At 45.8% G+C, this 25,441-nt stretch overlaps 1 protein-coding gene across 1 annotated transcript; it reads left to right on the forward strand.

The window, feature by feature from the left end:
- On the forward strand, positions 7,333-8,943 carry LOC8070643 (NAC domain-containing protein 2). Its single transcript, XM_002448970.2, has 2 exons — positions 7,333-7,942; positions 8,239-8,943. The coding sequence occupies exons 1-2, from the start codon at positions 7,376-7,378 to the stop codon at positions 8,698-8,700; spliced, it is 1,029 nt and encodes a 342-aa protein (XP_002449015.2). The 5' UTR covers positions 7,333-7,375; the 3' UTR covers positions 8,701-8,943.

A 25,441-nucleotide genomic window follows, 5' to 3' on the forward strand; every position in this document is an offset into this window, starting at 1 on the left:
ACTCAATTATGCTAGATTTCTCACCATCTTCCCGCCTTTCTTGCAGGAGGCTGCGCACCCGGGCGAGGAGGTCTCAGAGTTCTCTGCGTGGGCTATGTCCCACATGGGCAGGGCGTCGTCCTCTGTCTCCTTCGATCCAGCTGCCCCCCAGAGGTGTACTCCGACCCGAACGTGTACACTAAAGTTCAAGAGTACACGTCAGCGGTAAGGGAGATCCATGGGGAAGATTACAATGTGCGCACTAAGCCCATTGATGCAGAGGCAATCATGAGGCTCGGAGGAGGCAAGAAGCACGGGCGACTGTGGATTGCAGATGGTGCCATTGACTCCTCCACTGTTCGAAACCTCGACGCTATCCAAGCACGGAGCACGAGCTCTAGCCAGGCCATACGCCCACGCCCTTCTCCAGCACTGCAGCAGGTTGAAGCACTCCAGGTAATGGATCTCTTACTCATCGTATGTTCATATTTACACACCAAAATTAGAAGCAGATTACTGATATATTGGAGTGAAATATTGTAGGCTGAGCTGCAAGAAACAAAAAGGCAAAGCCAAGAGCAGACCGCGGCACTAACCGCACAGTTAGAAGCACAGAAGGCCGTGTTCGAGGGAGCGCAGAAGCAGATGGCGGAGATGATGGTGATCATGCAAAGTCTTGGGCAAGCATCGGGTGTACCTGTGCTGTTTTCAGCTCCTCCACCTCCTACTCCTACAGCTACTCCTGTAAGTATAAAAGTCCGTTTTTTATTTGTCTTTGCATGTATGTTGGCCTTCGTGCCATTGTGGATGTCGGCGTTCGTGCCGTTGTGGATGTCGGCTTTCGTGCCGTTGTTTTTGCAGGTTTTGTAAACCTCCCTGTTTAGGGGAGGTGCTGCCAAAATTTTTAATATTGTTTTCCCATATTACTCAAACATGCAATCTCTGCTTCTTTGTGCAGCCTCCGTCCGCGGGTTCGAATCATCCTGCAAATGCGTCACCAGGTGATCAGGCCTTTCCTTCACCATCGTCTCATAGGCTACCTTGATGAGGACTCGTGGTAGGTGATGTGGTTGGACTTTAGCGTGATTTGTGGTTTATAGTTGTGACATGTGTTTGGATTTGATGAACTTGTTGTAATAAATATGTGAATGATGATGAACATGCTGAGACTTGTAATATGGTTGTGATATTATGATTTGTGGTTCATAATTATGGTTGTGATATATTGTGAGAAATGAGATTATGCGTGATATACATATGTGATGGTTGATATATATATATATATATATATATATATATATATATATGAAATGTTTATGTCGATGGAATGTAAAAAACAAATTAAAAATAAAATTTTCTGTATCTTTGCCGAGGGCCTTGACCATAGCCCTCGACAAATATTGGGTCTTTGCCGAGGGCCTTCGCCATAGCCCTCGGCAAAGAAATTTGTAGAAAAATTTCTGCGTACACTCTTTGCCAAGGGCCTCCTTGTAGCCCTCGGCAAAGAATTTTTTTTTAAAAAAAATCTGGGCATTTTCTTTACCGAGGGCCGCTGGAGGAGGCCCTCGGCAAAGACTATCCTGTAGCCCTCGGCAAAGAATTTTTTGAAAAAAATTCTGCTCAATTTCTTTGCTGAGGGCCGGAGGTAGAGGCCCTCGGCAAAGACTCCATCCCGAGAAACGGCGCTGTTATGGTTACTTTTCTTTGCCGAGGGCCATGTAGGCCCTCGGCAAAGGCCATCTTTGCCGTCTAAAAATTCCCCGAGAGTCCTTTGCCGAGAGCCGCCCTCAGCAAAGCCTTTGCCGAGGGCTTTTGGGCCTTTGCCGAGGGCTTCTAGCCCTCGGCAAAGAGGGCGCGTCCAATAGTGACTGTCCTCCATCGCCCTCTTTTCCGCCGTCGAAAATTAGTTAACAGTACTTTATGTAATGACTTATCAGTCAAACGATCTGGTTATTCCAATCGAATGACCAAGCAGCTTCACGCGTAATATCATTCTCACAGCAGGAATCTCTTCGCTAGTGGCCGCGTTCCCTTCTCTCGTGTACAGTAGGATGTTTAGGGCTAGATCTGTCGGTGTCACTTCAACCGGAGAGTCGTCTGCTTTGCAAATTGCACGGGAATCCGCTAATGTACAATTCGGTCATGCACGGTGTCTCCATCTTGGAATGATATATAGGTTCCATCACATTTCATTATCTTAGACAAATTATTAGATTTTGTATTGGCCGGTTTTAATTTATACCAAAAAAACGTGTGTATATCATGAAGAAATATATATATATATATTCTCTATCTCAAATTATAACTCATTTCAACTTTTTTAAAAAAATCAAAGTATCTCAAATTTGACCAAATTTATATAATAAAATAAAAACATCTATATCGTTGTCAGCTCGACCTTGCTTTTGTCGATGGATACCACGACTTCCTGTAGATTATTCTCGTTGCCACCACACCACACGCCATTGCCATGTGTCGTGCTAAGCAAAAAGCAATGCAAACTAAGCATGGAGTCAACTGCCAGTTAATGACGACATTTCTTTGGTAACATAAATATATTTTCATAAATTAGTTTAGTTCAGCATAGTTTCATATATGGCTATGTTGTGAATGATGAGGATAAACGACAAAGAATACAAGATCAAAACATAGAAGACACAAGATTTAACGTGGAAAACCTCTCCAATGCGAAGAGGAAAAACCACGGACGCCAACCAGCAAACACTCCTCACTATTATCAAAAGTTGGAGTTACAACGTCGTGCGGCGGCTTACAATATCATATCTTCGCTCCGGCCCAAGCCTCCGGTGACGGGCCTCCACTTCGCTCCGTTAAAAATCGGCCTTTATAATTTACAACTGAATTTGGAACATATTCAACGGGCTATACATAAGTTATATCTCTTTCTCATGACGGAGTTACTACATTATAATACACATGTACGTATAATGTATAACACGCATGTATATATAACAATAATGTACTAACTTCTGGTTAGTAGGAACACTAGTACAACCTCGGTCCTGAAAAAAAAATACAATTCAAGGTGTATTTTTGGCTAAAATATCTAAAGTTTAATCAAATATATATATAGACAAACGTATTACTGTTTTTTATACCAAATAATTATATCATAAAAATATATCTCGTTACTAATTAATAACATTTATGATGTCATAACTTTTTATACTTTTTTATATATAATTAGTTAAACTTAAGATACTTTAATTTGATTTATGTTAGAATTTTCAGATGAAAGGAGTACGTGACTAGGAGTAAATAAATTGCTTGTTCCATTGTCCAGTATTCCCTTAGTTCCGAAAAAAATGCAACTCCGAGTGTATTTTCATCTAATGTGTCTAAAGTTTGACTAAATATATAGAAAAAGTATTAATATTTTTAATATATTGTTCGTTGATTTATCGTGAAAGAAAAACACTATAGGCTGACAGAAAAAGTACGAGTTCATAATTGGTCAAACTTTTTATAAATGCACTAGAATTACATTATTTCTGGACTGAGAGCGAAGTGCGTACTAATTTTGTAGAGCACGGATATTGATTGATCCACTCGGTTCATATATTATCTAGGACTGAACACTGGAGTATATCATATGGTCCTATATCGTCATCCCATGCGTCGTATTCGCGAGACCAGACCGCATCTGGGTTGCCTTGACTCCTAGTCAACCCCGGAGGGCCCACACGTCTGGGTTTAGACCTTTTCATAGTTTGGCTTGCATGCAGGACTGCAAAAGCAAAACGTCTTTTTCTCGATCGCCATCACTTTTTTTTAGGAAAACAGGAAGGGAGACCAAGGCCATCACATAATTTAAACTCGTCCTTATAAGTACATCCAAGTTAAGATTAAGGTCTTGTTTAGTTCCATCTAATAACTAAAAACTTTTCAAAAATTTTCATCACATCGAATCTTGCGGCACATGCATAGAGCATTAAATATAGATAAAAATATTATAATTTACGAGACGAATATTTTGAGTCTAGTTATCTATAATTGAACAATAATTACAAAATACAAATGAAGTCATCATAGTGTCTTATTATTGACGTGACACACACGTTGTTGTCTGCTATGAAATAACAATACAAATAAATCCTAAAACAAGTTGATAAAAAATACGAGCAACATTCACTTTAAATCAAGAAGTTAAAATAGATAGACCATATATATATTCCATCATAAGTAATCTATAAATAACCAGAAACTGCAGCTTCTCCGATCCTAGGAATGTGGGGTTTTTATAGTGATTAGCATTCAATATTTGTATAAACTTTTGCCTACGACATATGCTTCCAGTGAGGATTCTATGATTGGTTGGAGTATTCATATAACTACTTAAAACACTAGAAGAACTCAACCATCCTGGTAAGCTACACTCATTTCGTCAAATGGTCGCTATCTTAATAATCATCGCTGAGCATGGGCAGATTAGTTTTGGCATAATGAAAGCCATATCATAGTACATCTACCCTATACTATTATTATTAGTTATTAAAGATAAAAGAAACTCAATGTTAACTCTCACGAGAAAAAAGATAAGCCTCAAAAAATCCTCACAATAGTAAAAAAGCATATGCCTTTTAATTTGGTAGACTTTGATATCATCGCAACAATAACTAGACCACTTCAAACACTGGTTTTGTTGAACTAATCTATCATAAACTAGCTTTTTTCATCACGCCTAGAGGCATGACAGTGAAAGATGAGAATACGGACGTGCCATGTGCATTGGTGTGACTAAATAGACATGTTGGCATCGTCACAAATACTTTCCACATTTATTGTTTGTGTCGTTGCGAACTGTTCACCTTCTGGTGAGTCTATTTTCAATGGTGTGGCATTTTTTCTTGTTCATTAAAAACAAAGGATCATGGGACCTCCAAAGATCTTTAAATCTTTTACATCGATATTAAAATCAACGACGGCCCATTTTGTTTCGATTTGGTATCATAGACTTTATAGTTTTGATAACTAAAATTATTTCTGAAATGCTATATTTGAGCTTTCGATGAAGCTTTTTTTTTTGTCGACCCAGCATGAAGGAGGGACATCCAAAAATCCTATATTTTCTCAGTAAGATGCTAAAAGTCAAGTATGACCTCATTTTGCTTAGATCTTGTGTCACAGATTTTGTAGTTCGAAACTATAATTCATTTTAGAATGCTATATTATTATTTGAGTTTTCAATTAAATTGTTTTGGTGCCTAAAATAGTTTTAAAAATTCTGAAACAAACCATCCAAATTCTTGGTCTGAAAATTAGTACTTTGTCATATAAATTCTCAGCATATGTGCTCAAGCTTGATATTTTCAATGTGGGGACCACATGATTCATCTACCCAGCTAGTGAACTAACTTTGTGTGCTTAAGTGTTGATAAACTTTTCCCTCAAAAAAAGTGTTGATAAACTAGGTCTAGTCCACACCAAGTGTTGAGAAAGAGCAGGCCACCATGGACGACATGGTGACGGTCCAAGTGGATCAAGTGCTCAACATTGGAAGATGAAAACAGACCCAAAGGCAAAGGTATATGCTATGGTTTTTGTTTCTCCAGCTAAGGTGCAATGAAGTGCACTATCGTGTTTTAAATAGATAGTCATACTATTAAGAGGAGAACTCTCAAGCAAATATGGTTGACTTGTGCCACTAGGTTTTGATTAACTTGCATATGCATTGGACCTAGCAACACGGTGAGAAGTGAGCAAAAATGTTTTCGAAAACATTTTGAAAAATGCTAGCTTAGTGCTTCAATGTTTAGCAAAACAATAAGACAACACGATTGCATAGCGGGTAAGAAGAGGTGAGCTTTTACACCCACTGAAACTCTCGGATGGGGCCACCGGAGTGCCCACACGAGAGATGCTATAGAGAGTATTAGGCCACTCACCATGTAGACTCTATTATAGAGTCTAAAGTTATTTATTATCTCAAATAATATGAAATTAGATTCTAAATAAGACTTGGAGTCTTATTGTTTCTACCTCTTTCTTTAAAAAATATGCTGCCATATCAATAAAATATTATAAATAATATGTAATTAATTATTTTGGACTCTATGATAAAATCTTGTATTGTGAGTGTCCTTACACTGCTATGTGGGGGTACCAAAATTGTACGGTGGAGTCATCGGAGACTCCACCGAAGCTTCAGTTGACTCGGCTAACTATATTAAAAATCTCCGGTCTGTCACCTTAACGTCGAGTGGTCTCTCTTTCTAAGCAAGAAATAAATATTTTTATTAGATGCAGTGTTTATGAGCAATTTTTACAATAACAAAGTGTTCAACATAACGGATCTTTCGGAAAAGAAAGTGTTCAACATGCCCAGTGCCCACAAAGGTCACTACGGGCCACGAATGGACTGTGAAACAGAAAACAATTTTATATACAGTACTTAAGTACTTAACTGATGTACATATAGGAACATAATAGTAATACTCATCATAAAACCGTACTCCCTCCGTTCCAAAATAAATGTCGTTTTCGCTTCCCGAGAAATAACTTTAACTAAATATATAGTAAAAAATATTAATATTTATAATACATAATTAGTATCATTGAAAAGATCTTTAAGTCTAGTTTTTTAACAAATTTATTTAGAGATATAAATATTGCATATATTTTCTACAAATCGAGTCAAACTTGTGGCAAAAAACCTAAAACGGACGGAGGGAGTATGCCGTACGTGGATCGAGAATACGTATTACCCCGGATCCTAACCCTTGAACGCAAGACTGTCTGATACGTATTGTATATTTCCATCTTGCTGCGTACGTGGCAACAATAATATATGCCGGCTAGCTACAGGCGCAAGACGTATAGTGCTAGTACACTAGAGACCCGAGCATGCCGGCCGGCGAGAAGCAAATTAGAGTAGAGTCGTCCTTCTCCCAAGCATTTTATTCTCGGTCCAGGTCCAGGTCAAACGCGGAAACACGGCCATGGCTATACATGTTGTAGTTTTCTTCATCAATCTTCTTCTCTCTGAATTGTACTATACTTGTACGTGATTGGCTTTGTTTACTTCAAAAAAATTTTACACAATTTTTCAGATTCTTCATCACATCGAATCTTCCAATATATGGAGCATTAAATATAAACGAAAACAAAAACTAGTTACACAATTTACATGTAATTTTTAGTTAATCCATGGTTAGATAATATTTATCAAATACGAACGAAAATGCTATATTGCCTATTTTGTAAAAAAAAAATTGGAATAGCAAGCAAGCAACAGGTACCCAACTGCTGCCTCGTCCGGCCGCTGCCGCTCTATAAATTCTGCTCTCTCCCAGTCCCAGCCGTGCTCGCTCCGTCTCCTCATCACATCAGAAACTATTTATAGTCAGCAGGCAGCAATCCGTCGATCGTCGTCGGCATGCGAACGAACGGCGACAGGGGGTGGCCGGCGATGATGATGGAAAGCCATGGTGGTAGTGGCGGCGGCGGCGGCGGCGGCGGCGGCGGCAGTGATCCGTTGCTGGCGCCGGGGTTCCGGTTCTACCCGACGGAGGAGGAGCTGCTGACGTTCTACCTCCGGCACCGGCTCGCCGGCACCAGGCCCGTCGTGGAGCACCTGATCCCCGTCGTCGACATCTACAGCTACCACCCGTCAGAGCTCCGGGCGATGGCCGGCGCGGCGAGCGTCTCCGACCCGGAGCAGTGGTTCTTCTTCTGCCCGCGCGCAGAGCGGGAGCTCCACGGCGGCCGGCCCGCGCGCACCACGCCGTCGGGATACTGGAAGGCCACGGGGTCGCCGTCCTACGTCTACTCCTCCTCCTCCTCGCCCACCGCCAACAACCGCGTCATCGGCGAGAAGCGCACCATGGTCTTCTACCAGGGCCGCGCGCCCACCGGCAACAAGACCCCCTGGAAGATGAACGAGTACAAGGCCGTCGCCGACGCCGACGCCGACGACCATGCACCTGCCGGAGCGCCCATCATGGTACGGGGGTCCGTCCGTCCTTCTCGTCCTAGCTAGCTCGTAGTACATGCAGTACCGCACTGTGGTTAATATACTAAAAATAAACTATTTATAAAACTAAAAATACAACTACAAAATAATTTGGAAGACGAATTTTTTAAGTCTGATTAATTTGTTGTTGAACAGTATTTATTAATAAAATAAAAATACTAAGGTATTTTGCATTTAATGATGACTTTAATCGTGTCGTACAGCAAGTAGTATTAATTAATGATGCAACTGCTAGATTCAGTATGTGCCATGTCCTATGCATGCAGCTGCGTAACGAGTTCAGCGTCTGCCGGGTGTACATCAGCACCGGCACGCTGAGGTCCTTCGACCGCCGGCCGCACCCGCCGAGCGGCGGTCTCGCCGCCGTCCACTGCGGCTACCAACGACAGCAACAGCTACAGCCACTGCTACCACCACCAGCAGCGGCGGCGGCGGCGGCGAAGACGACGAGCCTCCACAACCAGCAGCAGACGATGATGCTTGCTGCGGTCGTCGTCGACGACGACTCCGCGGCCGACAACAACGGACGGCGGCGGCATGCGGTGGAGCACTCTCACGACAGCTCGTCGTCGGGGTCGCGAGGCGTTGGCGGCGGCGTGGACGGAGCAGAAGACGCCGCCACGGCCATCGACTGGGACTGGAACTCGCTCATCCCTCCCGTGGATGACGATGATCTCGCCTTCACCGGCGTCGATGACTTGACCCGTGTCATTTGGCCCCATAATTGACGGCATGCAGTGGCATCTCCGGCCTGCCGTGTGCTTATTACAATGAATTAGTATTCCTGAGAATGTAAGACGAGATTAGTGCCTGCTAGATCAGTGGCGTAGTTGACAAGGTAGTATTGTAGCAGAGCAGCTACGTGATAAACTGCAAGGAAATGAGGTAGAAATTCATAGTAGTTAGAGTATCTCCAACAACTTGGTATTTCAACATGCTATCCTACCAAATTTGCTAAAAACATAAAAACCTCCTCCAACAACTCCTTATCTCAACTTGCTAAATTTCCCAAGTTGCTATCCAGAGGTTTCTACTGCCGAGATTTGTCAAGTTGCAATCCTAAGTTGCTATCCCGAGCGCAACTTGTTGGAGACACATATTCTTTTACCAAATGAGCGGGTTCCATTTGTCATCCTCTATTTTTACCAAGTTTTCGGCATGGGTTACAATCAGCAGGAGCTACAATCATAGGATACATAATTATTAGAAAGTCTCTGTAGTTACAAGTAAAAACTAATCAAAGATTACTTTCTTTTGTGAGCTCTTTTTTTTTATTTTCAACGCAAAGCCCATATTGTAATCTCTATTCGGTTATAAAAGCTTATTAGTTATTACTCTATATGTTTCTCTCGATCTGTATACATATAGTTTTTGTCCTTCGTCTAATAAAATTACGGTAATTCTCTTGCCGTCCTTTTGAAATAAAAAGTATTTTCAATGAACACTTAATTAGTTTATTAAGTTATAGAGGCTCATATTGCAACCTATGTCTCATGGTATAATAAATTAATCTAGATTTCTACTTTCTAATTTTCATTGTATTAGTTGCTACAACTTTTTATATCCGCATGTTAATAATGTCTTGTCCTTTTACCTTTTATTCAAACCCTCTGTCTCCTTTGGATTTTATCGAAAAGGATTCATGTCCTAAACTGCATTCTAATTGCTAGTTACTATGATGGCATAAATAGTAGTTTGAGCCTCCTCATGATGCTTAAGATCGGAAATGGAGCTTGAAGTAAGATCTAGGAGGGGCAAATGGTGCTAGTCTGAATAGATGATTAATATTTAAGCCTAGCTATCCACCATGTTTATTCTAAAGAAGTTTCGGAAACCAAGGGGCATAGCCACTTTTGGTATTCACTAACTTTCTTCCACAACTCAAGTACGTGCATTAGTATCTTCTATAAAAGAAATAAAGTGCTTATACCAATACACAGATACACATAGTTTTCAGCCAAAATATATTTTGTATGGACACTAATGTAATTCTAAATGTATGCTCGATCTTCATTGGAACAACATGTGTATTTACTTTAAGCTATTTTTTTATTTATAGTAATAGAACTAGTAATTCAGAAACTTAAATAGACATTATTAATGGTTACTTATATATTTCACAATAGCAAATATTGATAACTTAAATGTAGATTTAAGTTGTACAATACTTTATTTCAATAATTGTATAAGTCAGAGTGGGTTAGAGTCCTATGGCCAGAGTGGGGTAATTGAAATTTAGAATTCCTAATAATGAACCTTAAGTTTATATAATAACTAATAATCATACAATACTTTATTTCAATAATTGCACATTGTTAGTGGACCTAGGCATAACAATTCATAAGTTATTAGGCTAGTCTCAATGCATAGTTTTATGGCACAGTTACCAAGACTATAAACTAGGTAACCGAGCCACAAGAGTTTCATGTGGATGAAATTTCTCTCTCATCTGATGAAACTCCTTTATTTAATGACTTTGTCAAGTCAGTAATTTTACTTATGTGACATCCTGTTTAATATGCATGACACTCTTATGAAATATGCATTGAGACTGACCTTAGGAAAAAGAACTTTGGGGACTACGCGACTTTGGACTCTTATTACAGTGTGATGGTCTGATGGGCCGTTCAAGCTAGCTCCTGCGGGCCGGGGCTCGGCCACTGCTGATACAAACAAGCTGGAGCCCACGTTCGTGTCATTACTGCTTCTATACTAAGGCCCACCCAGCCCCTCAATTGATCTCTGCCTGAGCAAAGCTGTGACAGTTCTTGTTTAGACGCGCACCAGTCTTAATGCATAGTTTCATAACACAGTTACTAAAACTATAAACTAGGTAACCGAGCTACATAAATTTTATAGGGATAAAACTCCTCTCTCATTTGATAAAACACCTTCATTTAATGACCCTGCTAAGTCAGCAATTTTGCTTGTGTGACACCCTATTTAAAGTACATGACATTCTTATGAAAAGATGCATGGGCATTTCAAGTTTTTCTTACCACTCTCAGATACTCTCACTAAGTTCATCCTATTTACTTTAGAGAACGGTTTCAGGTTTGGAACCATTTGATATTTCCGAACCATACAGGCTAGGAATGCCTAACCGAATGGCCCTTAATGTTTTACTGTCCATCACTTGAAAATTTGCTCACCCAGTTACTACATACGTCAAAAATTATGTGGATTAAACTTCCTTAAGATTAACTAACTTTGTAAAAAATATTAGCAATATTTATATCTATAATAAATATATTATAAAAATAATTTATTGATTTATCTAATAGTACTAATTACACACCATAAATTGGTATTCTCTCTATATATTTTTTTGGTAAAAGTTAAAAATGTCTAACTCCTAAGTAAGAAATGACACTCTTTATGTGTCTCACATAACCGAGGAGACAACTGGTTAATGATTAGTGAAGATGTTGATTAATCACAATTCACATGTGAAGGTACAAAGACGGTTGCAGTAGGGTAGTTAGTTTTGTTTTTTTGTAATAAACCGAGCTGAATAAATTAGGAAAAGATGAATTTAGATAGACTAGGAGTCTAGGACTAGTGCAATAAAGCTGCAGGATCTTACCGAAACAACAATGAAGTTAATAGCTAGTCTAAACACGACGACACCGGCGAGTTGGAATAAAGTTTTCAATTTTCATATTAGACTTTTTTTTGACACCTCTAAAATTACCGAAATCTAGCTGAGACTGCCGAATTTTTTTGAGACTAAACATTGTATGATTTTCTAAAATGTTTAGATCTAAACAAAATATTAGCATAAACAAAAATACTAGCATCATTTATAGCTACACATCAATAGAGCAAAAGAATATGCAACATCTATATTAATTAGTATAATATGAAATTTCAGAAAAATAATTGGTGACCCGTAGATTACCAAAATTCGCAAAAACCAAAAAGACGAAGTATATATAACATGAGACTAGGCAATAATAGGCATCGACAACGGCAGATCTCAAGCTTAATGATACTTGTAGCTTTTTTGGCTGTGTGAAACCTTTCTATCTAGTCTTTGAGTCGCTGAGTGGAACTCTTAGTCCTGTCTCGCTCAGTGGCGGAACCAGAAATTATGTATAAGGACAACTAATAAAAAAATAATAATTTATCAAAACTAAGCATAGCTGGTGCATCTAGCTCAATTCATCAACTTGACATAGGTGCTCGACATTTTCTATATGTATTTAGGATCAAATGTGTTATTCTTTCGGTGGTAGACGATAAACCCTTAACAACAAGATGTTTGTGATGATTTTGTAAACCTTAAGATCCGTGTCTTAGTTTTTCTAACGTGTTTCATAGTATTGTCTAGTCATGTTTTGTACTTCCTCCATCCCAAATTATAAATTAATCTAAAAATCTTGGAGAGTCAAAGTACATCAAGTTTGACCAAAACTATAAAAAAATTGTAAAGGTTTATGTCATCAAATAGATATAATGTGAAAGTATAATAAACAATAAATATTATTATCTTATTATATAAATTTGGTTAAATTTAAGATGCTTTGACTGCTCTTGGAATTACTTATAATTTAAAATAGAGGGAGTATAATTCTATTATCTCGAGGACATTAATAAGTCTATATATATATATATATGACAAAATTGTTATATTTCTCTCTTAATATAAATAAAAATCTTAAATTTATACTAGTAAAAAAATTGTTAACACTTGTGGGGGGGGGGGGGCTATGGCCCCTGCCAGCCCCCCTGGCTCCGCCACTGGTCTCGCTGTTAGTGCAACAACTAGCTTTTGCTGAGTTTAAACTTTGGGTACTCGTAAGTGGTTGCCTGGTCGCTGTCTCTATCTAAACTCTATGTACTACAGTGTATTTCTGTTACAAGTAATGGAAATGGGGCTAATCTCTCGTATCAAAAACTGCTTGGCAGATGCATGGTTACTACTGCTGTTGTCGATACTTGCTGTTGTTGTTATTTTGATTTGTTAGAAAAAAAAACACTCACTTTTAAGGTTGAGGTGGCACTGTCATCGGACACTTGATAACGATGCCCAAGACAAGCGGCATGGCAAGTCATCAGGACTCTCAAAGGCGGACCATTGAGAGAACCCGTTGCCTCAAGGTTACACATTATTTCTTCGTAAATCGTAAGAGCACTACCAATAATACTAGAAACTATACTATACGTAGTTTCTATATCTATTAATTTTTATAAACAGAGTACTCTTAATGCTAAAAACTATATATAGTTTCTATACATATTAATTTTTTTTCTCGAATACGCAAAAGGTTTGCGCATCTTTGTATTAAGTAGAAGTAGGTTTTTTACAATAGCGCCGAGGCGCTGGCGGCGGAGGTTTTACAGATGGTACAGGAACAAAGCCCTCCCCGCGACCCGACAGGCTAACTACTCCCGAACTAGACAACCTAAGTTCCGGGCCCCGGCTTGTATCCAAAGGTCTCCAGAGATTTTGATGGTCGACAGAAGCTGACCAGCCGTGGCCGTGGATCCTCTGAAGCAACGCGCATTGCGTTCTTTCCAAATGTAGGATCTCCTGGAAGAAAAGGAGGCCTAGAGGGGGGGGGTGAATAGGCCTGTTTAAAAATAACTCAACACTGTGTTAGCACAGAGGGCGGCACTGCCGGCCTGCAAATAAAAATCCCACGGTGTTAAGATTTCGCAGTAAATTAACTTAGGTAAAGACGAGTCCAATCCTGCAAAATAAAGATCAGATCCAGTACGATGACTGGATGCCACAGAAAAGTCTCACAAGACTAGATCGGGTTACCAAACCATAGAAAAGTAAAGCTTTGAGAAAAGAACTGCAAGGAGCACACAAGACTCAGAGATTTAACCCGTGGTTCAGCTCACCACAAAGGCTTGCCTAGGTCCACGTTGTTGAGGAAGCCACAAAGGCTTAGGCTTGCCACAAAGGCTTGCCCTACCCTCGTTCTCAAGTCAAGAGAGTAAACTCTTGAAGTGAGGGGTGATTTCTTAGCTGCAAGAATCAAGTTTACAAACCTCCCAAAGCTGCCACACAGGAGGGCAAGCTCATGGGCGACGCCTAGCCGGCTAGGAGCAAGCTCCAAGAGTAACAAACCCTAGAACCGCCGACCAAACGTGAACCAAATGCTCTTAGACTTTGGGGAACGAAGGATCTACTCTCCAATCGAGTTTTGCTGCCTTTTCTCTCAAGGATTGATGGTTGGAATCAAAGATTGCTTGAGGGAGGAGGAGCAACAATGGAGGAGAGAGAGAGAGCTCTGTTTTGTCTGAGCACGAGGTCGGTCGTCTGAGGTTGGTGATGACCGTTGTGAGGAGCGTCCAGGGGTATATACCTCCCTTGGGTCCCAACGGTCATAAGAGGGCGGCACTGCCGCCCATGATGGGCGGCACTGCCGCCCTGGCCAGAGCAGTTTAAGAGATAAATTGTTTTGCTAGCTGCTTTGGCTGAGAAAGAGGAAGTTGTTTTGAAAAGATGAGCATCTGGTTGCACACTTGATCAACAATTCTAGAATTCCCCTTTATAGTGCGGCTTTTCCTAAACTCAAATAAAGAATATAAAACTGAGTAACACATCCTTGAGTTTGGATCAGCTCCAATCATGCTTTCGGAATACCAGCAACCTGTTCATCACTTCTATAGTTTGATCCCCTGCTCATTAACTCGATAAAACTTGTTAGTCCTCTAATTTTGTTGTCATTATCACCAAAACCCACAATAGGGCTTGATTGCACTTACACCAAATCTCCCATACTACCAAGGCGAATAACGTGTCCGCACCTTTACGCTTCTCTCCATGCCATCTGCGCCTCCAGTTCTCGTACCAAGTTAGCCAATTATCATCTCCGATTTGCGACGCGTCGGCACCTAGAGTGGCCAAGACGGTCCACCAGATATGTCGCGAAAACGAACATGCAGCGATGATATGGTCGATGGTCTCGGGCTCCTGGTCACAAAGGTAGCACCGGTCTGCTGCCTCCAGCCCGTGTCGACGTCTTCTGTCAGCTGTCCAGTGGCGTCTTCTGATGGCGAGCCATAGAAAGATTTTGACGCGTAGAGGTGCCCAAGTTTTCCAGATGAGAGGGCAGCCGTATACCGGGCTAGACGTCGCGAGTAGTGCACGATAGGCTGATTTGGAAGAATAGAGCCCATCTGCTAACCAGCGCCAGACGAGCTTGTCCTCTCCTGTGCCTAAGATTATTGTGGCTAGGAGATCCCACAACCTTAGGTACTCGACGATTGCTGGAACGGTGATCCCTCCCGTGATTTGCTGCACCCATGATCGGTTCTCCAGCCCCGCGGCAACGGTTGTATCGGCAATGTCTCTCCGGCTGACGAACTCCTGCAGTGTCGGAGCGATATCCTTGACCGACTTGCCCTGGATCCAGCGCGCGGTCCAAAAAGCTGTAGACTGCCCGTTGCCGATGACGGTGAACGTGGAGGCGTCGAAGAAGGCGGTCACCTCCCTGGACACCTTGATTGGCAGCTGTGCCCAGGCTCTGGTGGCATCGGCGTGCTTGAGCCACAGCCAGCGGGCCTGCAGTGCGATGGACGCTAAACGAAGGTCCGGGATGCCCAGGCCGCCAAGATCAGTTGGCCGGCAGATTGTGGTCCAAGCCACCGCGCATTTTCCCCGGATTGATCCCTCCTTCCCTATCCAGAGGAATCTACGGCAGATGCTGTCTATCTCTTGTATCGCCCACGGCGGCAGCCCGTCCGCTATGATGGTGTAGACAGGAATCGCGGAGAGGACGGATTTGATCCAAACTAGCCGGCCGCTCTTGGCCATCAGCGGGCCGTGGCAGATGGGTAGCCTCCTGCTGATCGCGTTGACAGTCGCTTGTATCCGTGCTTTGGGTATTTTCTTCGTGCTTTACGGCAAGCCAAGGTATGTGATGGGGAATTGTGTTGCTTGGCATCCCAGGATCTCTTGCAGCTGAGGCATACTGTCTTCTGGAACGTGGATTGGCGTGATGGAACATTTTGCGAGGTTGGTCCTCAGGCCGGAGGCTTCGCCGAAGATGCGCAGTATCTCCTTGATCGCTCTAGCATCATCAACGTGCGGGCGCAGGAAGATGATGACGTCGTCCGCATAAATACTACAGTGATGCTTGACAGCAAGTGACTGCTGTGGCCTGAGAAGCCTGTCGTCCACCGCCGTCTTGAGCAGCCTCGCGAACACTTCCATTGCGATGATGAACAGCATCGGAGAGAGCGAGTCGCCCTGTCGCACTCCGCGCAAGTGTCGTATGGGCCTGCCTGGTCTTCCGTTAAGCAGGATGCGGGAGGAGGCCGAGGATAACAGGGCGGCCACCCATCTCCGCCAGTGCTCCCCAAATCCGAAGGCCCTGAGGGTGTCCAGCAAGAATGGCCAAGCAACTGTGTCGAACGCCTTTGAGATGTCCAGCTTAAGCAGCGCCATAGGGGTCTTGTTCTTTTTGAGGTAGACCGCTGCTCGCGGAACAAATTTGAAGTTGTCGTGGATTGTTCTCCCTTGGATGAAGGCGTTCTGGTTGGGCGATATGATTTCCTTGAGCCGCGGCGCTAACCTCGACGCTAGAAGTTTGGAGACAAGCTTGCCGAAGCTGTGGATCATCGAGATGGGCCGGTAGTCGCTCGGAGACAAGGCTCCATGCCTCTTAGGTAACAGTACTATGAAGGCATTATTTAGCCTGTAGAAGGCCCTGCAGTCTCCGAACAACATAGTGTTTAAGGCCGCCACCACGTCCTCCTTAATCTGCGTCCATGCAGCTTTGTAGAAGGCTCCGGTGAATCCGTCCGGCCCCGGTGCCCTGTCCGCGGGCATTTCCCGCACGACCCGCTCCACCTCCTCCTCGGAGAAGGGTAGGTCGAGTGCAGAAAAATCCTGGGGTGAGATCCCAATCGCCTGGAAGTCGATCGTGTGGGCTCCCGACCCCGGCTGTCCGAACACCCCCTTGAAGTGGTCGCGAATTGCCGTCTCCATCTCATCGTGATCGGCGCAGATGACTCCGCTATCGTTTCTGAGGCGGTAGATGGCGTTCTTGCGCTTCCGTCCTCGGGCCAGCAGGTGGAAGTATTTTGTATTGGCATCCCCTTCTGCCAGAAACCTGACTCTAGCCCTTTGGCGCGCCATTGTGCGTTCCAAGGACGCGAGGCCCAGAGTCTTGAGTTTAAGCTCCTTGCGTAGCTGGAACTCGCTCTCAGAGAGTTCCCTCAGCTCCGCGGCTTGGTCAAGTCGAAGAATGATGGCTCGCGCCATGAGGAGCTGCTCTCTGATGTTGCCTATCGCGGTGGCCGCCCAGCTCTGAAGTTTGCGCTTTAGGTTCCTGAACAGCTCATCAAGGCGCCGCAGTGGGTCGGAGGTGTCGGACGTGCAGACCCAGCCTGCGCTCACGGCTTCATGGAAGCCTGGCGCTTTAGGCCAAAAGGACTCAAAGTGGAATCTCCTCGCGTGGTGGATGGACAGGTGCGTTTGCAGCAGCAGCGGGCTGTGGTCGGAGACGTCCGATGAAAGCGCCTGAAGGTGGCAGTCTGTCGACGAAAGCTAGTCGGCAGTCTACCTTGGGGTATACCCACGGTAGTAGTTTATCGGTAGACGGTGCGCAAACTACGAACTCGATGGTGACGCAAGACACGGACAAGCTTTTTATCCAGGTTCGGCCGCCGAGTTGGCGTAATACCTACGTCCTGCGTCTGGTTGTATTGGATTGTGTTGAGAGATAATCTGTCCTAGGGGGGTCCCTTGCCCCTCCTTATATAGTCTGGAGGGCAGGTGAAAGCCCTAGTTTGGTTTTGGATAATTGATGAAACCCTAGTACTAACCTCTATACTAAGTGTGTGTAGACTTAATGAGGTTGGTACATGCCAAGTGATGGAGCAAGAGATGATCATGGTGATGATGGTGATGACCACAAGATGATCAAGTGCTCAACTTGGAAAAGAAGAAAGAGAAAAACAAAACCCTATGGAGATCAAGGCAAAGGTATTGCTTAGGGTTTTGGTTTTGGTGATCAAGACACCATAGAGGGTGTGATCACATTTAGGATAGATAGCCGTACTATAAAGAGGGGAATTCTTTGGCTAAGCGGTTATCAAGTGCCACTAGGTGTCATTGTTCATGTGCATGCATTTAGAACCTAGTAAGCTAACTTAACTCCTTCGAAGAAAATGATTATGAGAATGCTAACACACGTGCACAAGTTGGTTTACACTTTGTGGTGTTGGCACACTTTGAGAAGGAGGTGGAGTTTGAAAGGTAGAAAGAGGATGGGTTCCTCTCTCCCTCCCGCCGAGCTTGCGAGGCGGGATTCGGCGCTTTTCGAGAAAATGAAGTGCATATTTTCTATTGCGCCAGTGGGAAATTTGGAGAAGTCGCGGGAGTGTTTCTCGCTGAGAAAACACTCACCGGACGCTGGCTTCTGGAGCACCGGACGCTGCGTCTGAGCGTCCGGTGCAGACAGTGCCTGGCCCAGCTAGGGTAAGGCACCGGACGATAGGCACCGGACGCTGGCTTGAGCGTCCGGTGGTTAGCGTCCGGTGTGCGGGCGTTTTGCGACCCTCTCTGCGCATGGGTCCGGTGAGCACCGGACGCTAAGGGTGCGTCCGGTGACTTGCGTCCGGTGACCCTGCAAGTTTGCGAAGCTCTCTGCGCATGAGTCCGGTGTGCACCGGACTGTCCGGTGCTCACTTGCTCAGCGTCCGGTGCACTGCAGGTGACCGTTAGATTCTGACACGAGCGTGACACGTGGCTGACGTTGGAGCACCGGACGCTGGTGTTGAGCGTCCGGTGCCCCTTTAAGAGCGTCCGGTGACCCCGTATTTCGCCCAATGAAAGAGCCAACGGCTCTATTTGCTTGAGGGGTTATAAATACGTGTTTGGCCGGCTTGGGGCTCATACTCCTGGCATTCTAACATACTTGACATCCTTGTGAGCCTAAGCAAACACCTCCCACTCATCTCCTTCATAGATTATACATCTTTGTCAGATCGGGAGTGATTCCAAGTGCATTTGCTTGAGTGATTGCATCTAGTGGCACTTGGGGATTGTTCTAGCTGCGGTTTTCTTGTTACTCTTGGTGGTTGCCGCCACCTAGACGGTTTGGAGCAGCGGAGGAGGATTGGCACGAGTTGGTGATTGTTCGTGGCCATCTCCCGGTGATTGTGAGGGGTCTTGTACCTTCCCCGGCGGAGAGCCGAAAGGTAACTCTAGTGGATTGCTCGTGTCATTGAGTTACCTCACTTGTGGGTAGGTTCTTGTGGTGTCCTAGTGAGGACGAGGTTCGTGCTACACCTCTTAGCCACCGAACCACCAAGTGTTGGTCGACACAACGGGGACGTAGCGTGCCGGCAAGCACGTGAACCTCGGGAGAAAAATTCTTTGTCTTCATTGTGTTTATTCATTGGATTTCTCCCGGTGATTGGACTTCATATTATTGATTGGTTCATCCCCTCTACGCGGCTGTATAAAGTTCAAACCATCTCTTTTACATTCCCGCAAACTAGAGTAGCTTACTTACTTGTGTAGAAACTATAGGTAGCTTTCTAGTGTAAAGTAGTGACATAGCTCTTGTGTGCCTAGTGATTGTATCAACTAGAATTGTTGGATAGGTGGCTTGCAAACACCCCATTAGGGCTAGAGCAAAAAGCTTCGCTTTGTTATTTACTAACCTCTTGCTCTAGTGAGTTTGTAGATTTTTAAATAGGCTATTCACCCCCCCTCTAGCCATATTAGGACCTTTCAGCAGGGTTACAGATCTGGAAACTAATCCTAGTCGGTTACAATTGCCATGGATAATTCGATATCAATTCCTATTCTAACCGACTAGAATCCTGCTTGATCTCCACATCTTGTTTCCTTGCGCAAAACTCCAAGCTGTAGGATCAAGCCTTGAACTCGTCTCGTAATGGGCCAAGCCTCCTGGCCCAAGTCTAGCCGTAAGGGTATAGGGGTTTATACCCCCACAGCTAGTCCCCAAGCACCATGTATTGTGATGTAACACGCCGTCTTGAGCTTCTTCGATCAGTGAGGCTTGACGTCTTCAGGAAAGTTGCCCGAACAGTTGCAACGGTATTTTGACCAACTCAAAAGACAGTTGATCAACATTGAGATCGAAGAAGCAGGTTGTTCGAAGAATGCATGGTGCTCTAAATTAAAAAAGATTTCTTTCCTGGTGAAGTGTGCCCACTTTACTTTTTTGTAAGGTATTATTCTCAAAAAAGCAAGCATATTCACCGCAAGGTGAAGTGTGCCCACTTAGTCCCCGAGCCTGGTAGTAGGTGACGTAGGCACGTGGTGCCAGGGTTAAAAGAAAAGTCCTCAAAGAAATTCTGTAACTGAGATGCATCGCCAGATGCATCGTACCGATGTAGTCCCCGAGCTTGCTGGAAGGCGAAGTATGAGCCTTGTAGCAAGGTCTAAAAAATTAAAAGTACCAGTCCGTCTGCAGTTGAATAGACTAATCGACCAGTCCCCGGGTGTACAAAAGTATGACAACCAGACCCCAAGCACCAAGCGCACTCCTTAGAATTCTGAGTTGCTATATTGGGCGACCAGTCCCCAGGCATCGAGCGTTCAGTGGTCGCCGGAATTTTCGAAGTTCCGGGCTGATAGACTGGGCGACCAGTCCCCGAGCATCAAGTGCTCGGTGGTCGGTGCAGTCCTTCACATCCGAGTTAATAGACTGGGCGACCAGTCCCCGAGCATCAAGTGCTCGGTGGTCGGTGCAGTCCCCGAATTCTCAAATTGGTGGGCTGGTCGATCAGTCCCCGAGCGTATAGTGCTCGGTGGTCGGTGCAGTCCCCAAGTTCTTAAATTGGTGAGCTGGTCGACCAGTCCCCGAGCGTAGAGTACTCGGTGGTCGGCACAGTCCCCGAGCACGGCGTAGGGACCGGTGGACAAGTCCCCGAGCGTGGTTGGGAACGTAAACGTGCTCGGTGGTCGGCACAGTCTTCGAGCACAGCATAGAGAGTAGTCGACAAGTCCCCGAGCGTGGTTGGGAACGTAAACGTGCTCGGTGGTCGGAGCAGTCCCCGGGCACAGCGTAGGGAATAGTCGACGAGTCCCCGAGCGTAGCTTGTCGACTGGGCCAAACCCCTGAAAAATAAATATAAAGAATAGGTAGTACATGATGTATAAATAAACTTTAGATAAAAATCAGTACTGAGATAAGTTTTAGATTTTTTGTTATAAAATTAGCACAAGTAGTTAATTCATCCTAGAGCTTGTACCAGCTCTGGTCTAGCCAACAATCAGCATGAGGTGCGGAACCTAGACACGCGTGGGATTGCCAGCCTCGCCAGAGAGCTACTGCCGACCACCCGGAACGCAGAGGGCGGATCTCGTGCACGTGTAGGGAGGAGTCGGAGACAGTACCGGCTCTGGAAAGCTCGTGTAGGAGAAAAAACTAGTGTGGCTAAACAAAAAGTTTTTTTTGAAGGATAATAAAAAATATTATGCCAAAAATAAATAAGATATTAGAAGTGTACTTATCTTTGGATGAAAGTCTAGTCGGTGACGACAAAATTGTCTGGCCCTCGAGCTTTTCGACTTGTCATGACGGTGGTCGTTGTTGTCGTAGCGTCGTTCTTCGCGGCGATTATTATTGCGACTGGTGGTCAGAGCAAGTAGGCTAAACAATTTGGTCGATGGCCCGAGCAGGTCGGTGTTGTCGATCTGCCTCCCTTTGTAGCAGGGAAGCGGGTGACGCGTTGTCGGCGTGGTCGGAGACGTTGCTGGAGTAGTCGGAGTAGTAGCCGACGTCGATGAAGAAGTGGTTGGCGCACATCGGATCTACACCTCCTCCGTGGTCATGGCGGTGAAGTTGTTGAAGCTGACGGTGAACGTGAAGTCGCCCGCCATGGCCGCGAAGTCGGGGATGATGGCCATCTTGTTCGTCGGGAGAGCTGTACGCACACCCCCTACCTGGCGCGCCACTGTCGACGAAAGCTAGTCGGCAGTCTACCTTGGGGTATACCCACGGTAGTAGTTTATCGATAGACGGTGCGCAAACTACGAACTCGATGGTGACGCAAGACACGGACAAGCTTTTTATCCAGGTTCGGCCGCCGAGTTGGCGTAATACCTACGTCCTGCGTCTGGTTGTATTGGATTGTGTTGAGAGATAATCTGTCCTAGGGGGGGTCCCTTGCCCCTCCTTATATAGTCTGGAGGGCAGGGTTACAGATCTGGAAACTAATCCTAGTCGGTTACAATTGCCATGGATAATTCGATATCAATTCCTATTCTAACCGACTAGAATCCTGCTTGATCTGCACATCTTGTTTCCTTGCGCAAAACTCCAAGCTGTCGGATCAAGCCTTGAACTCGTCTCGTAATGGGCCAAGCCTCCTGGCCCAAGTCTAGCCGTAAGGGTATAGGGGTTTATACCCCCACACAGTCTGGGTGCAACGCCTCCCAGTCCATGGAGACTAGCGCACGATCCAGCCTCACCAGGGTGGGCGACCGACGCTCGTTGCTCCAAGTGTAGCGCCTGCCGTGGAGGTGGATGTCCAGCAGCTCTAGGTTGGCCACTGTTTGGCGGAAGCGACTCATGTTGCGTCTGTTGATATTTGCGTTGTTTTTGTCCGCTTCATCGAGGATGAGATTAAAATCTCCTATGACAGCCCAAGGGCCGGAGCATGCGTCCCTGACGGCCGAAAGCTCTTCCAGAAACAGAAGCTTTTTATTGTCCTCTTGTGGCCCGTAAACGGATGTGAGCCACCAAGGAGGTTGGTCACCAGCGTGCACCCGCACGGTGACCGTGAAGCAGCCGATGAGGACGTCATCCAGCCGAACGTCAGGCTGTTGGGCGGCCACGATGATGCCCCCGCAGGTGCCCATTGCAGGGAGGTACGCGTAGTCAACAAAATTCATTTCCAGCATCGCAGCCACAAGCAGTTGAGGTACATATTGCAGTTTTGTTTCAAGAATACAGACAACGTGCGGACGCTCAGATTGGACCAATGTACGCACAGCATCGCGGCGTGCCCTGCCGTTCAGTCCTCGAGCGTTCCAGCAAAGGATAGAAGTGTTATACATCAAAAATTACAACTGAGCCGCGTGCAGCCCACGGCGCTCAAACGCGCAAGCCACGGCGCCGCATGCTCCGCGTCTGCAGATTGGCTCCGGCGAACAGCTCACGCATCGCCTTCGTGTGCGAGTCCCTATCTTCCGCGCTTCCTGAGAAGAGGTCCTCCATGCTGTGACTTGCCTCCCCCAGTGTGCCTCCCTGCACGAAGCCGAGCCGCTGCATGACAAGGAACTCTCCCGGTTTGGCCACCAGGATCTGGGATCTTGGACAGCGGCTGAGCGGCTATCCTTCTGCTGCGCAGCGGCAGCTTCTCCGAGGAGTCGAAGATTTTGGTGGGCAGCAGAGGCGTCGCTGATTTCAATGGATAGATAATTTCTATAGAATATTTTTTTATGCAATCACATTCATTCTCTCTCCAATCTCAGCCAATCATATCACTCTATATCTTAGATTTCGTGTAGACATGGTTTCTAACTTAGACCCAGTTTCTATAATTTTTACTCTCTTCAATAACTCTCTTGCCACAATCTCAGCTAATCATATCACTCCATATCTTAGATTTCGTGTAGACATGGTTTTATAATTTTTACTCTCTCTTCAATAACTCCTTTGCCACATCAGCAAAATGTTTAAGTAGCCCTACAATTAATATCTATACAAACCACAATAATTTCTACATTGGGAGTTGGGAGTGCCCTAAGTAAAGTTGAGAGATCAACTGAGAACCTCTTGTTGCACTAGAATGAGACATTACTCTTGGGAGAGACATTATATATATTAATTAATACTGTCTTAATCTTGCTTGCTTGCTGGTAGTATAAAAATCCTAAAGAAAGAATTGTTATACATTATACATGACTTCACCTCTGATCGATGCTACATCATCGAGAAAGAAATATCAAATACTGCTAGCTAGCACTCTGTTTAATTTCTTCAGTTACATATTGCAGCAAAAAGAATACTAAGCAAAAAAACAGAAAACATTTCCTCGAAACCTGAAATCCTTGCTTTGGGGCGCTTCTGAACCTGAACCTGTCACCAAAATGCATTTGCATGCAAAGCCTTCTTCCTGCCTCTACCTAGTAGTTGTAGTAGAGCAAATAAACCAATGGATTCAAAGAAGAGATCACGAAGCTGTTTAGCAGTTCGCCGCCGAGAAGAAAAACCAATGGAGTCACCACCTTCACCAATGCCGTTGTGCATGATGCCCTCCCTGTCATTTCAATGCCTGGCCTGCTCTGCTGGCCGCCTGCCTACCACTGCTCGCCGCCGGGGCGGGCGGTGGCGGCGTGCATGTGCTTGAGCTTGGTGAGCTCCTTCCTCCGCTTCCTGGCCTCCGCCGCCGTGGCCGCCTTGTCCCTGTCGCTGAGCGCGCCGCCACCGCCGCCGCCGGGCCCCGCGGGGAAGATGCTGACGGGCGCGCTCATCCGCTTGTCGACGACGTCGAGGCCGAGCGTGAGCGAGCAAGGGTCGTCGTCCGTGTCCTCCTCGGCTGTCGCGCCGCCACCAGCCGGGCTGCCCCCGCTGCCCACGGGCTCAGCCGCGGCGCCGCGCGGGTCCTGGAACGCCGCCGCCTGCTGCGGCGGCTGCGGCTGCGCGTACGCGGACGACGGCGACCCGCGCGGGTCCGCCTGCACGACCGGGTAGTACCACGCGCAGGGCTGCAGGCAGAGCGGCGGCGGGCTGCCACGGTGCTCGTACCCGGCGGCGGTTGCGCCCGGCGGCCAGGAGCCCCAGACGTAGGGCACCGGCACCACCGGCGCCGGCGCCGCCGCGGTGTACAGGAACCCCGGCCGCGGCGGCGTCGCTGGCGGGGACGCCGTGGACGCCACCGCCGCCATGGATTCCGCCTGCTGCTGCTGCTGCGCCGGCATCGCCGCGGTCACCGCGGCCGCCGCCTTCTTGGCCGTCCTCGTCGCCACCTGCGCGCACAGAATTGAATGAGCACACGTCCGTCCGTCTCTGCGTGATGACGCCAAGACCAGGAGTAACTCCGCCGAGAAGACGACGGAATCCGCCGACGTGGTCACGCACGCACGTTCGCGACCGAACGACGAGACACGACCACCAGGAGTAGCTAGAGAACCGAACCGACCGGAAGAAATGGGCAACGTGCGCCTAGCTAGGTTCAGGCTGATCCCAATCCCATCCCATGCAGCCATCGTCGGCCATTGCAGTTGCACCGAGCAAGCCGGCCGGCATTATTATCCAAAGAAGGAACCTTTGGCGTCATTATCCAATCCAAAGGAGGACGACGACGTTTCTGTCGGCGTGGCACGCGTACAATTCGACCGACTAGCAGCAGGAGCTAGGTGTACGGCATGAGTAGTGTTCGAAGTGGGCAGAGTGCAGGTCATGGTCACGCATGCATGTGTGTGTCGTCGTTTGAAGGGAACAAGTGGAGGCTGCCTTGGAACGTCCTAGATTCCTGTCTGCCGGCCTAACAATGGCAACATCATTATTGGATAACACT

This window comes from Sorghum bicolor, chromosome 5, assembly GCF_000003195.3.
Source record: "Sorghum bicolor cultivar BTx623 chromosome 5, Sorghum_bicolor_NCBIv3, whole genome shotgun sequence".
Taxonomy (NCBI): Eukaryota; Viridiplantae; Streptophyta; class Magnoliopsida; order Poales; family Poaceae; genus Sorghum; species Sorghum bicolor.